General features: G+C 41.1%; 1 protein-coding gene and 1 long non-coding RNA gene across 5 annotated transcripts in view; one reads left to right on the plus strand and one right to left on the minus strand.

The window, feature by feature from the left end:
- Positions 1-18,792, minus strand: part of LOC101098082 — a 52,188-nt gene that overhangs the window by 15,403 nt on the left and 17,993 nt on the right. For all 4 annotated transcript variants that reach the window (XM_045037508.1, XM_045037510.1, XM_045037507.1 and 1 more), the window contains 2 exons: positions 11,736-11,831; positions 2,401-2,527 (listed from right to left, as the gene is read on the minus strand). In XM_045037508.1, coding sequence (XP_044893443.1) covers positions 2,401-2,527; positions 11,736-11,831 — 223 coding nt within the window. The remainder of the gene's footprint in view (positions 1-2,400; positions 2,528-11,735; positions 11,832-18,792) is intronic.
- On the plus strand, positions 5,151-10,496 carry LOC109491476. Its single transcript, XR_002144841.3, has 2 exons — positions 5,151-9,689; positions 10,124-10,496. It is a non-coding gene; the product is annotated as an uncharacterized LOC109491476 (long non-coding RNA).

Consider the following 18,792-nt stretch of genomic DNA (forward strand, 5'->3'; position numbering starts at 1 on the left):
TATATTAATATTCATCAAAGTAGATTTCAGAAAAGGGAATACTATCAGAGACAAGAGAAAAATATTACTAGGGACTCCATAATGATAATATGGGCCAATTCTTCAAGTGACTTAATCTTAAATATTTTGCACCTAACAAAAGATCTTAAAAATATATAAAACAAAACTGATTAAACTGCAAAGAGGTATGAACAAAGTCACAATTCTCCTCTCAACAATTGATAGAACAAGTAAACAGAAAATTTGTAAAGATACAGAAAACCATAACAATGCTGCCAACCAACTAAACTTCATTGACATTTATTCACATTCCATCCAAAAACAGCAGAATACACATTCTTTTCAAGTAAACATGGAACATTTACCAAGACAGATCATAATCTGGGCCATAAAACAAGTATGTTCTCCAATCACAGCAGAATTTAATAAGAAATCAACCAGAAAAAAATATTTGAAACATTTACAAATATGTGGAAACTAGGCCGACAGGTCAAAGAAATCAAAAGGAAAATTAGAAAATAGTTTGAATTGAATGACAATAAAAATACGTATCAAAATTTGCAGGATACAATTAAAAAGTCCTTGGTATTAATATAACCATTTACATTAGAAAAACAAAAAGTTTAAAATCAATAACTTAAGCTTCTACTTTAATAAATTGGAAAGAAAAGCACATATTAAAGCCAAGGTAAACAGAATAAAGGAAATAATAAAAATAAGAATATAATGCAATGAAATTGAAAAAAACTAAAACATTAGAGGAAACCAAAAGTGAGTTCTTTGAAAAGATAAATAAAATAGATAAAATTCTAATCACATTTATTGGGGGAAAAAAGAAAACAAATTATCAATGTCAGGCACAAAAGAGGATACATCACTGCAGATCCTCCAGACAGGAAAAGGATGAGAAGGAAATATTATGAATAACTTTAAGGCAATAAATTTGAAAACTTAGCCAAAGTGAACAAATTGCTTGAAAGACATAAACTACCGAAGCTTAACACCTTCCTCCCCAAATAACCAGAATAGCCTTCTATCTACTAAAGAAATTGAATTTGTAGTTAAAATCTTCTCATAAAGAAAACTCCAGGTCCAGATGTCTTCACTGGTGAATTTCATCAAATATTTAAAGATAAAATAATGCTGATTCTACACAAATTCTTTCACAAAATAAAAAAGGAGGGAACACTTCCTAACTCATTCTGTAAGGCCAAAATCACCTTGATCCCAAACCAGAGGAAAACATTACAAGAAAAGTAGAGACCAATAGTCCTCATGAACACTGATGTGAAAACTCTTACCAAAATGTTAGCAACATACAAAAGGATAAACCATCAGCAATACAGTAAATCTAACAATATATTAAAAGGGTAATAAGATGAAGTTTATTAATATAATTATTATAAAAATAGCAGCAAAGTTATCCAAGTGGGAAATTCCTAACTTTCCTAAATAAAGAAGTAAAGCATATTAGAAAAAGAATCTTTAGGAGCGCCTGGGAGGCTCAGTCGGTTGGGAGTCCAACTTCGGCTCAGGACACGAACTCACAGCTCATGAGTTTGAGCCCCGTGTCGGGCTCTGTGCTGACAGCTCGGAGCCTGGAGCCTGCTTCAGATTCTATGTCTCCCTCTCTCTCTGCCCCTCCCCCATTTGTGCTCTCTCTCTCTCTCAAAAATAAATAAACATTAAAAAAAAAAAAAGAATCTTTTTCTGGTAAAATAATAGCCATCAATCAAGACCTCAAGTTTCCAACCTTGGCATGTTCTGTTGCCTTTGATTACCCTAAGGTGCTGTAAGTACTAATATCCTGACATGGTATAACCTGGAGTCTTCTACTGGGCAATCTTTCCTATTGTGCTGCAAATGCTGACTTGTGGCTTGGCCCACTGGGTATTTGGATTCAGGAGAGCTGGACAGAGAGATGTCCAAGGTTGTCAGCATAAACATGGCAAGAAAATATTCTGTTTTCCAGGAGCTTTTGAGAAATGCTCTTTCTGCCCAAGTAGTTTGGGACAACTTTGTAATCAAAAACAAAAAAGTGCTCACACTTGAGTAGTCTGCCTTTCTTCCTCAGGTCACATAGCTGACTTTAGGGGAAAAAAATCTAGAGGTCATAACTCCTGCCTTTCCTCTGTTGCCAACTTCATAAAATGGGGCTTCTAGTGAGGTCTTTGGGACCACTTTGTGGGCTCACATACAACTGTCTGCCATTTTTATGATTTCAGGATTTTCCTTAAGATCACAAACCAAGACCAAGGTGGGTCCCTGCTTTCCTCTCAGAGCTAAAAACCCTCACTTAGCACTATTAATAAACTGCAATTAAATTGTTGTCCCTACAATTTAACTAAAGCACCGAGTTTTAGAAGGTGAACAAATAAAACCTCTTAATTTTCTACTCACCATGTTAAAATTTGCGTGAATTCCAACAAGCCATTTTCTCCTTCTTTTCCTTTTCCATCTATGCCATTATCTGCCAAATACAATTTCACTAACCAAGGACCAGCCGAATCTTTAATTTTTTTGATTCCTGTAAGAAAATAATAGTATTTTGTTATTTTTAGATAATAGCTCCCCCACTTACCACCAGATAAGTTCATTTTATTTTTAAGATTATACTTATTTGACTTGTGTGAGTAGATTTATTTTGGAATATAGTCAAGGAAATAGATGTAATTTAAAAATCCTTTAAAAAAGTACCCAGTACATCCTTTATTCTTTATAATAGCAAGCCCCAAATTGCTCTGTATGAAAGGAAATCTCACTTAAGATTTAAATTGTTGCCTTTACTTTGGCTAAAGAGGAAAATCAATGTTTCTAGAAATTTCCTAGTAGAAGATAAGCAAGTTGTTCATTGATCCTAGGGAAGTGATAGTCCTTACTCAGGGATTCAGAATCTGCAAAGTTGTCACATTTTTTGAACTCTAGGAGGACAAATGTGAAGTAGAAAGAACCATCTTGCCTTTGTAGACTTCATGACTGAGGTCAGTGGTCCTGGAATCTAATTTACCCCCATTGGTCCATTCAGCTTTTATGAAGTTCAGTGTCACTCAGTGCTATGGAATGGCATCATGTACACATTTAATTTATACGCAAAGAGAAAGACAGGAAGAGGATGGAGAAGAATAAATAGCCATGGACATGCCAGCTAATTCACTCAGTAAGTGTGAGATGGGAAATCTGAGTCTCTGGTCCCAAAGCCAGATTGCCTCCAAGTGTTTGAAATTATATGCTTTGTGTACAATATAACCCCCTAAACACTAGCCAACTACTTCATCTGGGGCTTAGCTAACAATGACCTGTTCCAAAGTTGGCAAGAAATTGCACGGGACTTGGGAATAATATACCTCTATACATTTATTGTGTGGGCAGTTTATTTATTTTTTAACATGAAATTTATTGTCAAATTGGTTTCTATACAACACCCAGTGCTCATCCCAACAAGTTCCCTCCTCAATACCCATCACCCACCTTCCCCTCCCTCCCACCCCCATCAACCCTCAGTTATTCTCAGTTTTTTTTTTTATTAAAAAAATTTTTTTTCAACGTTTATTTATTTTTTGGGGACAGAGAGAGACAGAGCATGAACGGGGGAGGGGCAGAGAGAGAGGGAGACACAGAATCGGAAATCAGGCACCAGGCTCTGAGCCATCAGCCCAGAGCCCGACGTGGGGCTCGAACTCACGGACTGCGAGATCGTGACCTGGTTGAAGTCGGACGCTTAACCGACTGCACCACCCAGGCGCCCCTATTCTCAGTTTTTAAGAATCTCTTATGGTTTGGCTCTCTCCCTCTATAATTTTTTTTTCCTTCCCCTCCCCCATAGTCTTCTGTTAAGTTTCTCAGGATCCACGTAAGAGTGAAAACATATGGTATCTTTCTCTGTATGACTTCACTTAGCACAACACTCTCCAGTTCCATCCACGCTGCTACAAAAGGCCATATTTCATTCTTTCTCATTGCCACGTAGTATTCCATTGTGTATATAAACCACAATTTCCTTATCCATTCATCAGTTGATGGACATTTAGGCTCTTTCCATAATTTGGCTATTGTTGAAAGTCCTGCTATAAACACTGGGGTACAGTTTAAAGGATTGTAAAGAATCATTTAGCTATACACTGATTTTGCCTAATATGCTGACTTGAGAACCTAATCCCAAGGGCTAGAGAGGACTCTTCTGTACTTGAATTCATTCAACATTCAACACATTTTTTTAAAAGAGTATGTTCTTTGTTTAAAATTTTATTTATTTATTTTGAGAGAGAGAAAGAGAAAGAGAGCAAGGGGGGAAGGGTAGAGAGAGGGAGAGAGAGAGAGAGAGAGAGAGAGAGAATCCTAAGCAGGCTCTGTACTGTCATCACAGAGCCCGACGTGGGGATCAAACTCAAGGACTGTGAGATCATGACCTGAGTCGAAGTCAGATGCCCATCGCAGGCGCCCCTTCAACAGATATTTTTGAGCTCTACCAGATGTCAGGCACTGTCCTAGGTGCTGGGAATCCAACAGGGAACAGAAGAGACAAACTCCCTGTCATTTGAAGCTGACATGAAGTGATCGCTATCTAGTGTGTAGGAAGAACAAGGAAGAGAGAAGAGTCACTGATAACCAAGTATAAGTTTTCAATTCAGGAAAGAGAATGACTTTTTAGGGCAAGGTGATATAGCTGGACTTTTTGTTATTTTCCTTTTAGGGAAAGGTGATATAGCTGGACTTTTTGTTATTTTCCTTCAAAACACAGTTGGGGGGATGAAAACTAGCCCATCATTTAGTTTCATTGGGGGTAAGCCTAACTTGTCCAAATGTATTTGTTCTTACATCCAGGGCATGGGAATGATGGCAAATGACAGCTGTTGTAAATAATTTAGCAGTGCTAATATATTAGGACGGTATCTGACACACTGTGGGTGTTTAATAACCATTGAACAAATGAATGAATTAATGAATAATAGAGTATAGAGTGTAATCATACTGTGGAAAATTTTATCTCACTGTTTATTGTTTTTCCAAGTACAAGGGAGCTAATAATGTCTTGAGACCATTTATGAACACGAATAGGATACGACTTTTCTATTTATAAAATCTCTTCACAAACATAGTGCCTTTGAAAAGTTAAGTTTACTGCTCAGAATAATTAATGATGTGGATACTGATCACATGTGGCACTCATTTCTTATTGTCCCCTTTTTGCCAGAAAGCAGTGGTGATGAAACACGAGGCCAGTGGAGCTAAGGCCAAAGGCCAAATTCCTGTGCAGTTGCTGAGCACTAGAGCACTACAAGGAAAGAAACAGTTTTTGCGAGTCTACCCCTGCCACCCCACCGACTTAGCCAGCACGGCACAAATGTATGCAATTGGAGAGGAAGGGGGCTTCCGGGTCTGTGACTGGCCTGGTACAACTTGCATCCCCAGGGGAAAAGCAATCCAAATTCCCCTCCAACTGGTGGAAAGCAAGGTCGCAATGTCATCTCTGCTCATGAAAAATAACCAATTTGGAAAGTGCTGGTCCAAACCATTCTGCAGAATTTAGGGAGTCACAGTGCCCTGTCAGAGGGTAGGAAGGCTGATGTTGCTTAGCACAGGGATTTCCTCCTTTGGGCCTTTATCCAAAATTTAAGCAGAACCAAATACTTTTCTCTGAATAGTAAACAAATTCCTCAGAGTAAAGAAAGGTGAGTACATACTCAGCCCCTGGTAATACTTGATCCACCCCAGCTGTATTCATCCCAACCTATTTTCCCCTAATCTTAACATTTCTTTAAAACAAAAACAAGTTCACAGACAATGACTATTTTAATTTACACTCCTCTGTCTCCGAGAACTTAGTGGCGGCACAGCAATGCCAATTGTGACTAAGAGGCAGGAGGGTGTAGAGAAAGCAGAATCCCTGGGTTTAAAACCTCTCTCTAAAAAACTCTGTGGGACTCCCCAGAAAGCCACTTACCTTCTCTGAACCCAAGTTTCCTCGCTGCTCTGACAGAGATAATACTCACTTCCTAGATGCACTGGGAGGATCGACTGGGAAGCATGGTGAAGTAATGGTTGTAGAGGTACTTAGTACACAACAAATGTTACTGCCTGTCTTCTCAGTTTCATTTCTGGAAACTGTAAGTCATTGAAACACTGGAATGAGAGCGGCCCTGCTGGAAAACCTCCTTGTGGAAGGTATCTCCCCTTCTGCCACCACCTCCCTGAGGATCAGATACATACTTCTTATAATTGCACACCTCCTCTGGAAGCCTCTCCACAGATCCGTCTGGACTCACCCAACCTTGTGCTTCATCCCATTTTCTCTGTGGTTAATTGCCAAGATCCCCCAACTGTCCCTGACTGCAGAATCTTTCACCCTCATTGAACTGGCTATCTGGTCCTTTCAGATTTCCCTCCTAAATAGACCTGGACCATCTTTCTATCACTGCACTCTGCACTTTTGCTCCTCATGTTTGAACTATCGTGACAGCCTCCAAACTGGTCTGTCTCCCTTCACCCGAATGTCCCTTTTTCCGAAACACATGCTGCAATGCTGCCCAAGGTTCTTTTCAAAAATCCAATTCTCATCATGTCACTGCCTTGCTTCAGAGGAATCATGGCTCTAACTTTGCACACAGCAGAAACCCCAACTCAACTGCATTCATGGCTTTTTGGCCACGTGGGTCCTCTGGCCTTTTCAGCTACACCTCCAGCCACTCTCTCAGTGACCACTATGCAGTGAACATCACATTTCCCATACACTGAACACTCTGTGCACTTTCACCCCCTGAGCCTTTTCTCATGTGGTTCCCTTTGCCTAGAATGCCCTCTCTTTCCCAGTTGATAAACCTCTTTTCAGTCTTTCTGGAAAGAACTCTATTTCCTATGTGGGCCAGTACTCAAAGGTCAAGTGTAAAAAATTTTCATGGAACCAGAAGCTCCCCCAGAGAGGTTCCTCATTTTTTCCCCTCACTCTCTGGTGTCTCCTGGGATCACCAGGACAGCTGCGCATTGCATATTCTCTTGGACATCACACATTCTATTTGGCTTAAGAACTACTCAAATGTTCATCTAAAGATGCCAGGTCTGAGCAGGACCTTCTTAATAAGGCTGATTAAAAAAAAAAAAAAACTTGCTCAAAATAGTTTCCTTCCATCAACAAGGAATATGTGTGATTTCCTATGTAATTACCACAGATTTATAAACCAGAACACTGACTGCAGGACTTAAGGAGGCAAAGTGTAATTAGTGTTGGGTGATTCATACCTTGGACCTTGGAACATGTCCACAAAGGTTTCCATTGTTTGACTATCATTCCAGGATAAAACCCCAAGTAAAATAATTTCAGGATATTAATCAGTAACTTCTGGATCTGGAACCAATAAAACTGTTTTGAAGATTACATCTTGTCTTTTAAACTTAATGCTTGCATTCCTTAATGCCAAAGTATTCCTATGGACCACGGCTATGTTATAAACAATGCCTTCTTTGGGGAAGTGAATTTGGCACTTGGGTGGCATTGGTACTGTAGCAAAGGTCTGATCAATCTCAAGCTTGTAGACTGACCATTTTATGGTTGGATTTTGCTCTCAGTACATGTCTAAGTCATGTACTGGCCCTCCTAGTCCTAAATCCTTGACAATTAAGACACCTAGAAACTACAGTGTGGGGTTTGGGCTAGGAAACAGAGCAGGCCCAGGTGACAGGGCACGCCTGAGTCCTTGCTGAGTCTTTTAGCAACTTTTGGGGCCTTGAGGTGACGTGGCAGGACCTGCTGAATGGGGCTCAGGGACGCTATCTTATCTGCAGAAGACTATTCCTGATGACCATTCGGTGACCTCCCATCTTTTGCCATATTCTGGCTCTTTATGGACCTGACAGGCTTGTGATTAGGCATAGGCCAGAACAGATATCACTCACTTGAGTGTTAATCACCCTTCAGACCCAGGGTTCCCAATTCCCACAGACTCCTGGTACAGAGCCAGGGGGCTCAGACATAGGCCAGACTGGGTGTGGAAGAGACAGAGAAGCCTGGGCCCTGTTTGTTCTGTGGTGTCCAAGGCAGAGAAGAGGCATCTAGGAGTCTCACTCTGCCTCCTGATTTTCTTCACTGAGCAAAATAAATCAAGAGAAGGTGATCTGATTTTCATTCTAAAGCAGTGGATCTCAAAGTGGGCTAACAGCATCAGCAACACTTGGGAACTTGATAGAAATGTAAGCTCTCCAGCCTTACCTCTGCCTACAGATTCGGTGCTTTGTGGGGCAGGGCCCCACAATCTGTGTTTTAATGAGCCTACTGGGTGCCTCTGATGCTGCTTGAGCTTGAGAACCACTGATCTAATGAATCTTCATGTTCAGTGCTGCTTTGAGGCAGGACTGGCTTAGATGAACAGATGTCTAAATTCTGCAGGCACAGAATTGGAATATTTTTCCTCTTCTATCAACCTACAACTGGCTGCTAAATGTAAAATTGTCAGGTTCTTGTAATTACACGTTTCAGGAGGAATAATAAAGGGTGTCAGGCTTCTGAATGGAGGTTTTGATTCATACAGTATTGTGAGTTCAACTTTCCAAGCAACAGGCCAAAGCCTCCTGTCCACAAAGGGGCAAGCATACAAATAGTTTGGCTGTTTCCAATTGGGACCAAATGGAAACCATCTGGACTCCACCCTTAAGAGGTTAATATAAATCAGCTCCATCTGACTCTTTATTTTGATGCAGGTAGAACTCTTCTACCAAAGACAAAACTCACCCCCAACCAAATACCTTATGACTGAAAGTAATTATCCATTGTGGGAAGCTATTTTTTCACTTGCTTTGTGAACTCTGGAAAATGGTCTGCTCTGACAAGAAGCTATAAAATAAATACGAATTAAACACAGGATTTTTTTTTTCTATTCATTTGAGGCACAGAATCCCTTGAGAGCCAAAAGACTTTAATGGCTCCCACTGTCTACTGGATCAAGTCCCAACTCTGGGGCTGACATGCAAAGTCTTCCTTAATGTGACCTAGCATTTTTGACAGGTCTACCCACCCACATCCTCTTGTTCCAGCTAAACTTGTAGGCTTTCGGGCTTGCACCGTTAAGCCTCTCTCCTCTCTCAAATCCTTCTTCCTGTAAGTCCTTTCTTTCCACATGTCAACTTCTAACTCCTCCTCAGTTTCACCCCTGGGGAACAATGCCCTCCTCTGAACCCAGTGTCCATCCCTGGGTTCTCTGAGTTCACTGGGTTCTCTAAACCCAGTGTCCATGTTTGGCCCCTGAAAGATGCTGCCTTGTGTGGCTGTTTTCCTAGATGTGTATCCTGTTTATAAACTACATTCTGAACCCCCCCTGTTATGAACTGAGTTGTGTTCCCTCCCCAAATTCCTATGTTGAAGTCCTAAGTCCCAGCTCCTCAGAATGTGATCTTTTTTGGATGTAAGGTCGTGGCAGATGTAATTAGTTAAGATGAGGTCAGACTGGAGTAGAGTTGGCCCCTAATCCAGTATGACTGATGTCCTTATAAAAAGGAAATCTTGGACACAGACGCACACAGGGAGAATGTGTGGGGAACATGAAGGCCAAGGTCGGGGTGATGCATCTATAAGCCAAGGAACACTAGATTGCCAACAAACCACCAGTAGCTAGGAGACAGGCATGGAACAGATTCCCCCTCAGAACATCTAGAAGGAACCAGCCCTGCCGACATCTTGATCTTAACTTCCAGGCTCCAGAACTGTGAGACAATATATTTCTGTTGTTTAAGGTCAAAAGAGGCAAGCCTGATATTTTTGTGCCAGGTTTTAGCAGCTGAAAGGTATTATTGTGACATGGGCCTCAACAAAGCTATTATTTAAAAGCTGGAGGATGAACAGTTGTATTGCTCTCTTTTTGACCTTTCTCTCAAACTATCTACCTTCTTGAGGGTTACACATTTCCAGGCCTACATTAGGGTGGGGGGTTGGGGGGCTTGGGTCGGGGTGGTGGCACACAGGAGGTGTCATTCACGAAGGCCTTACATTCAGACTCTGCTGTCATTGCCTATTGAGGTTATGCATGCATTCTCTATGTTTTTATATGTATTAGAAGAGCTAGCTTGTTAAACATAAAGACTTTAAGTACTATGAAATTTTTTAACCTTCTTTGCTTAAATTTTTTTTTTTTTTAATCAGGAAGTCTCAACAAATAGAAGTGGTCAGAACCTCTCTCCAGCCTTGAGAAGTCTTGAAGTTCCCATACAGATTTTGACCTTTGGGTCTGGGTGCAATGTCAAGTTAACTGCACAGCGTGATACACAGATTCAGTCTTTGTCCTCATTACCACTTTCTGCTAGGTCTATATGGAGAGTTAGAACTAGTGACCCAGCAGTTCCTCTGCCTTCAGATGTCATCTGGCCCAGTGTAAGGACTGTCCTCTGTAGGGCCCCCTACCTTGGAGACCAATGATCATCCTCATCCCAAAAGGAATGCCCAAAAATCAACTCCTCCGAAAGGATCTTTGATTGAAAATATCCCCAAATGGTAAATAAATGTCTAAAACAAGTGATAACCTAGAATGGCTCTTATTATTCTTTTTTTTTTTTCTTTTAGTAGGTTTTCTAAAATATACTAGTACTACCCAGTGGAAAGACTGTATTTATACAAGATGACAGAGACAGGTCTAATAAATTTTCTCACTTTTCACTTTCATTTGGCTTTTTAGATCCTAAGAATCTGTATTTATCTAATTAAGAGAGATTTCACAGAGGAGACACAGGATAATTTAAAAAATAGGAAAAAGACCACAAAAACAGATTAAAATTGAGAAAGAAAAAGACACAGGGCAACGAGTTACATCACAAAGGCCTGTCACCTTCCACACACTAATTGTATGAAAAATATATATATATAATGGACTAACACAAAACAACATGAGTTTAGGTTAGCCTCCACAAAGAGTTTCCCACAGACTGTGCTCATGACACCTCTAGTGATCATCTTGTGCTTATCTTTACTTTTTTTAATGTCTATTTATTTTTGAGAGAGAGAGTATGTGTGAGCAGGGAAGGGAGAGAGAGGAGGGAGGGGAGGGGAGAGAGAGGTGGAGAGAAGATCTGAACCAGATTATGTGCTGACAGCAGAGAGCCCTATGTGGGGTTCGAACCCACCAAGAGACCATGACCTGAGCCGAAGTTGGATGCTTAACCAATTGAGCCACCAAGGTGCCCCTTGTGTTGTGTCTTTATAACCTCAAAATGCTAAAGCTGGAGTGGAATTTAGGAAGCTGTGAGCACAAATTCTTTGGTTTGCAGAATACGATGCTGAGATACAGGCACCAGGGCAAGCGCTGGGCACAGAACCCATGTTCCCTAATGCTGAGCTTTGAACCTTTAATGCTTGGAGAGCTTCTCACTTTGTTCAGTCCTGCTCCGAGGTTATGGGGTTGGTGATTTCTTAAAATTCCCTCTAAATGACTCCGTTTCTGATGCTAAGCAATGAGGGTAGAAGAGAAGTCTCCAAGCTGAATCAACCAGGTCCCACTAGCTGTTTACTGCAGATACTGCCCAACGAGCCCACGCCCCCTAATGGATGCTGGCTTGCTGAATGTGCCGAAGAAATCCCTCTGGTGGACAAGGCCAAGCTGTTCTGTGTTTGGTTTCCGTGAAACCACAAGACACGGAGTCTTCTTTCTCTCCAAGTGAGTTTTTCCATTTGGGGTAGTACCAGGACTGCACAGCCTGGGAAAGGAGGAAGCGATTTACAGATGAAGGAAGAGGGAAGGAGAGTTGAAGCAAGAACCAAGTACCTTTTTTTCTCCTCTCCTTCCCTGAAGCAGTTTTCCCTGTTTCAGCACCAGATGGCTTTGTAATCCGGTTCGAAGTTGAACTTGCCCTCTGTTTGGCTGCATGGAAAAGAAAAGGATGGGGAGAAAAGCCTGTTCAGAATTGTATGAATGGGGCTTTACACACTTTGCTATTAATTATTTCCTTCATTTTATGTACACTTTGAGCAGAGATATTCTCGTGAGAGGATTATCCGGCCTATTGTCAAATCCCACTCATTCCAGTTCAGTTCTTTCTTTCTCATGTTTCTTTCCTCAAAGTCTTGAGGAGAGCATGCAACCAAGTAGGGCCCCAAGTATCATCCTAAAAGGCCTCTTGTACATTCTCCACGTTCCACAGCTGCCCTCTATAAAAGTGGCTCCAAACATCTGAGATTAGTAAGAATGTAGCAGAGAGGAGCACACTTTTGGCGTATTTTTTTAAAATATTAGTATATTATCACTCTAGAGTCATTCTAGTCCCTTCCTTTCCTTTCTCTTGCACCCCACATCCCAAGCATCAGGAAATGGGAGAGATGTGGAACATGATCTCCTCTGCCACTGCCCTGGTCTCACTTGGGTAGACCCCTCTCACTTCCCACCCTCACTGCTCCCTGGATGAGGACAGCTTTCCAACAGGCCTCCCCGCCCCCACCCCCCCGCCCCCAGCCCCACCAGGTCCATTTGCTATACAGATTGAGAGGTCTTTCTCAAACCTAAGTCCTAAGTAAGTCCTAACTCCTCTGCTCCCTTGTCACTAACAAGGCCCATGATCCCTTGTCCCTGTCATCACCCAGGTACCCTTCTGCTCCCTGTGCACAGGCCTCTTGGAGACTTGGCGCAGGCTGTTCCCTCTGCCTGGCACGCTCTCCCCACTGGCAGGCTCACGTCCTCACCTCCTGGTCTGTACACAAATGCTGTCTTTTCAAGGAGGACTACATTCAACCATCTATTTAAAATCACACCCCAACCATCGTCCTTCCCCAGACTCCCAAACTTGCTAATCTTGCTCGACACTTTTTTAAAGCTTACTTATTTTTTAATTTTTAAGTAACCTCTACACTCAACATGGGGCATGAATTCATGACCCTGAGATTAACAGTCACATGCTCTTCGAACTGAGCAGCCAGGCTCCCTTTGACATTTTCTTTTTTCCATAGCAATGACCACCTTCTAACAAACTAGAGCATGTGTATATTTATTATGCCTTTTAAAGACTATCTGACTTCCCCACCCCATACATACACAGCACATGTGCACACCCATGCACACACACGCACATGCACACTGCATTCCCAGCCCCCTCCTCGGGGGCAAGGACCTTTGTTTTCTACCCTATGTATCCCAAGCACCAGAAAGAGTACTTGGTGTATGTTAGGAGAGACAGAAATGCACACATGCAAACACACACATGATGAAGGAAGCAACATCATTACTAAGATTGCATTTTACACATTGTAACAATTAAGAAGAACTTGTCATTGGCTCATGAGGCGTTCCTGTCTCTCTGTCAGCGATGGAGAGCCATTGTGCCTGACCCTGGTGGGCAGAAGCAGTGACTGGGAGGCCTGGGAGCAGCTCACAGAACAAGAGAGAAAACCAAGCATTTGGGCCTTAAAACACAGTGGCCTCAAAACATTTTTGCTCCCCTTACATCCCACAGGAATACTGAAAGGCGATGTACTATCTTTACAGTTTTAGGTTGGTTGTCTAAACTCACTCATCATAAGTTTTAAAATATCAAGGCATGAGATTTCTAGGATATAGCAAATACTGGCCTTTAAAAATAAAATCTCTTACACCACTCTCTTAGGTGTATCCGGTGGAATCTAAATTCCCAGCAATTTGGTATCTATCATCATCCATTAAGAAATCCCAAACAACCCAAAATGTGAGCAGATTCTTCTTCAGTGGTTGAAAATTTTACATCATTCCCTTTTACTCTTGTGTTAAAAAAATTTTTTTTAATGTTTTTATTCATTTTTGAGAGAGAGAACATGAGCAGGGGAGGGTCAGAGAGAGAAAAGGACAGAAGATCTGAAGCAGGCTTTGTGCTGACAGCAGTGAGCCCCATGCAGGGCTCGAACTCACAAACCACAAGATCAGGCAGGACGTGAGCTGAAGTTGGATGCTCAACTGACTGAGCCATACAGGTGCTCCTCTTATGTTTTCACTCGTATTTTCATTCTACTTACTCTGCTGAATTTTGTATTTGCAAGTCTTTTTGATTTCATCCTGTTATACTTCTCTGTAATAAAAATACTACATTTACGGGTATTTAAAATTTTTAAATATCTTGGGATTATAAAACTCTAAGGCATTAAAATGTATTCTGCAGTTATTAATCAATTTTAGAAGTATAAAACTGATTAGTATAATATATACATTTTATACATTTTGATAAATCCTAATACAGAAATAAAATTTTATTGAATGCCTCTCTTATGAGATGGATGCTGTTTTATTTGCTTTTATAATTAATTCATGTATTCATTAAAGAATATTACTGCTAACATGAGGCAGACTTCAGCATCAGTGCTATTTCTATTTTTCATTGTTGTAGTTCTGATACTGAGAAATCTTACTCACATAGATGGGGATAAAATAGGGTTGCCAGATTTCACCTCTTTTGTCCCCCAAACATATAGGATACTCAACTGAATTGTTATTTTTTTTATAATCTTTTTCATGTTTATTTATTTATTTTGAGAGAGCAAGACAGAGACAAAGCACTAGCAGGGGAGGGACAGAGAGAGAGAGAGGGAGAGAGAATATCAAGCAGGCTCCATGCAATCAGCACAGAACCCAACACGGGGCTCGATCTCACAAACTGCAAGATCATGATCTGAGCTGAAATCAAGAGCTGGATGCTTCACCAACTGAGCCACCCAGGCACCCCCGCCCCCCCCCCCCACAATTGAATTTTAAATTTCAGGTAAACAACAAATAATTATTCTAGTTAAGTATATCCCAAACATTGCATGGGATATACTTATTAAAAATTACATGTTTTCCATCTAAAATTCAAATTTAATTGGGTAATCCTAGAAGGAGTTTTATCACAGCAGTATTATTCAGTTCTTTGAACTCCTGTATGATAGGCTAAATATCACACAGCGGTTGATCAAAATAAAAAATATTTGTGATGATCTGTCAATTGATAGCTTGATTAAATCCTCCTTCAATTTTGTTAAAACCAAAAATCGGAAGCCACGTGGGATCTAAAAACTGGCATGTCACTGACTACAGTCATTCACTTTCTCAACACTTCCACTAATATTTTGAATTGTCTCTGCTTTTGGTACATACCCTAGGGAAAATAACGTCTGCTAAGATACTGGATGTGAGAGAAGCGTGCCTTTCTCTCGCAAAGTAGAAAGATTGTGACAAAGTATATTAGCCACAAGTACTGGATCCTTATGAAAGTTCAGTATCTGGACATTTCTTTCAAACAATCCACACCTCCCAAACACACCTACTGCGGTTTTCATGTACCCTCTCTCTGTCTTAGTGCATTTGGTCTACTATAACAAAATACTGCGGACTGGGTGACTTATAAACAACAAACATTTATTCCTCACACCTCCAGAGGCTGGGAAGTCCAAGATCCAGGCACTGACAGATTTGGCGTCTGGCGAGAGCCAGCTTCCTGGTTCATAGATGGCTGTCTTCTCGTTATAACTTCACAGGGCAGAAGAGGCGAGGGAGCTCTCTGCACTCTTTTTTTTTTTTTTTTTAATTTTTAATTTTTATTCTTTTTTTTTTTATTTTTTAGAGAGAGAGAGAAAGCACAAGTTGGGGAGAGGGGCAGAGAGAGGGAAAGAGAGAGAGAATCTTAAGCAGGCTCCACGCTCAGCACAAAGTCTGATGTGGAGCTTGATCCCAAGACCCTAGGATAATGACCTGAGCTTAAATCAAGAGTCGGATACTCAACCGACTGAGCCACCCAGACGCCCGTAGGCTCTCTTTTATAAGGGCGCTAATCCCATTCATGAGGGTTTCAACCTCATGGTCTAATCACCTTCTAAAGGCCCCACCTCCTAAACCATCACCTCAAGGATTAGGACTTCAACATATGAATGTGGGGGGCACATAACATCAGTCTATAGCACCCTTGTTTCCAGACAAGAGCTGTAAAGGACAGGGACCAGGGCAGTCCCAGGGATCTGGCAGGATGTGCTAACACAGAGATTGTTGTGGGGGGTGGTGTGCCAGGTTCCTCTGCTCAAGAATCAGGTTTTTGGTGTGGCAGGGCTTGGTTTCAATACCCATCTGTGGCCAGGAGAGAGCTGGTAATATTCTTTAATTTTTTTTTTTTTTTTTGCCTCCTATGCCTCTTTTTTCATTTATGACTATCCTGCTGGCAAAGAAGTGAAATCAAGATGGGAAAACCAAATTTGTCTGAGCAAAGGTCTAACGATCCAGCTTTGAAATAGAAGGTACTTTTACTCTGTGCTGGTGCATATGTTACTGCTATGGACTGAATATTTGTGTTCCCCAAATATTCATATGTTGATCCCCCAGTGTGGCTGTATTTAGAGATGGGGCCTCTAAGGAAGTAATTAAGGTTAAGTGAGGTCACACGGGTGGGACTCTGATCAGACAGCATTAGTGTTTTCACTAGAGGAGCACCAGAGAGCTCTGTCTCTCCCTCTGTCTGCTTGCACACACCTAAGGACAGCCATGTGAAGACACAGCAAGAGGGTGGCCTTCAGCAAGCCAGGAAAGGAGCTCTTACCAGGATCAGAATCAGCTAGCACTTTGATCTGGGACTCCGAGCTTCCAGAATTGTGCAAATTAAACAAAAAAATTTGTTTAAGCCACACAGCCTGTGCTATTTTGTTACGGCAGCCAGTGCAGGGCAGTCTAATACAGTTACCCAAAGAATGCAGAATAGCTAAAAGGTACCAGTTTACCTGCCTAAAAATCAAGGTTCTAGTGCATGAATAATGAAAGGAACTTCAAAGAGGTTCTGCATGCTGACCGCTGACTGCAGGCCTGGCCCAGCTGGAGCAGTTTCCACCCTGTCCCAGGTTGCTGTGAAGAATGACAAGGCGGGCACTCTCTCAGGTCAGCTCTGACCCTGGCCTGTTTGGTCTCTGGGAAAAGAAATCCAGAACCTTTAAAATCAAGCCTTAATGCCCCTTTGATCAGAAACCACTTAGAACAACCATAAAAGGAAATCTCCACATTTTCCCCTCTCCACATTCTTGTTATTTTTTTTGCCTTTCCAATCCCACACCTCATACCTGTCCCTGCCTGCCACATGCCAATCCCAATCCCAATATTTCCAATTATTTTTCTTAAAAAGCACAGATTCACTTGGTTATCTAGGCCTGAAGTTATAATAGAAGACTTCATAAATAGGACTGTGGCCTTTTACAGGATTGGTAGTAAAAATCGCAGAGGGAAAGTAATACTTGGATAACAAACACTGTTTTCCAGGTCCCTTCTATATATTTATTGGGTTGACTGAATTATCAAATTCAACAAATAACCTATATAATTCTGATATCATGAAAGTTCCTAAATGGAGGATAACTATTGTATTTACAAATCTCCCACAGTTACAAGTTCTTTGCACTCACTTCCACAAAGTGGCCTTTACTTCAGCTCTCTTTATTTTTATTTTTTATCAAAAAATTTTTTTTAATTTTTTTTAATTTATTTATTCTTAAGACAATGCGAGAGAGAGAGAGTGCAAGCAGCAGAGGGGCAGACAGAGGGAGACACAGAATCTAAAGCAGGCTCCAGGCTCTGAGCTGTCAGCACAGAGCCCGAGGCAGGCCTTGAACTCACGAACCGTGAGATCATGACCTGAGCTAAAGTTGGACGCTTAACCGATTGAACCACTCAGGCGCCCCTATTTTTTTTAAAGCTTGTTTATTTATCTTGAGAGAGAGTTCAGGAGAGGCAGAGAGAATCCCAAACAGGCCCTGCACTGTCAGCACAGAGCCCGACGCGGGGCTCAATCTCACAAACTGTGAGATCATGACCTGAGCCAAAGCCAAGAATCGGATGCTTAACTAACTGAGCCACGCAGATGCCCAGTTCCTTTTTTTTTTTTAATAGCACAAGTCAGTGAATACTTTTTTTTTAATGAGATAAAATTAACATCTATCATTATATTAGTTTCAGGTGTACAACATAATGACCCGATATTTGTATACGTCGTAAAACATTCACCACAGTAAGGTAGTTGTCCATCACCACACAGAGTCACAAATTTTGTTTCTTGTGATGAGAATTTAAGATCTACTCTCTTCACGGGGCGCCTGGGTGGCTCAGTCGGTTGAGCGTCTGACTTTGGCTCAGGTCATGATATCACAGCTCATGAGTTCAAGCCCCACATCGGGCTCTGTGCTGACAGCCTGGCCTGGAGTCTGCTTCGGATTCTGTGTCTCCTTCTCTTGCTGTGCCCCTCCCTCATTCATGCTCTGCCTCTCCTTCTCTCAAGACTAAATAAAACATTTAAAAAAATTTTTTAATAAAAAAAAAGATCTACTCTCTTCACAACTTTCAAATATACAATACAGTGTTATTAACTATTGTCCCCATGTCGGACATTGGCCTTGAGCTCTTCATCTTCATTTTTTCAGGCAAGTAAAGTGACTATGTTCACCAACATGCCTCAAGTTTACTCTCCTGGGAAAAGGTTGTTGTTGCTATAATAATGAGGATGGTAATGATGATAATTAATATCCCTTAAGTACTTACTATGTGCAAGGCATCATGTCAAATTAACTGCCTTACATTATACCACTTATTCCTTGTTAAACACTATGAGGTGGTTATCATTATGTTTATTTTGTAGCTTAAAAAGCTAAAGTTAGATCAATTTGATAATTTGCCCAAACTAATGCACAGCTGGGGTAGGATCTGAACCCAGATCTGACTTTAAGGCTGTGCTATTAGCCACTTGGTATAGTTTCTGTTACCAATGACTAAAGGTAGTCAGCTTTATTATTTAAAAAAAAATTTTTTTTAACGTTTATTTATTTTTGAGACAGAGAGAAACAGAGCATGAACAGGGGAGGGGCAG

The sequence above is a fragment of the Felis catus genome, chromosome C2, assembly GCF_018350175.1.
Source record: "Felis catus isolate Fca126 chromosome C2, F.catus_Fca126_mat1.0, whole genome shotgun sequence".
Classification (NCBI taxonomy): Eukaryota; Metazoa; Chordata; class Mammalia; order Carnivora; family Felidae; genus Felis; species Felis catus.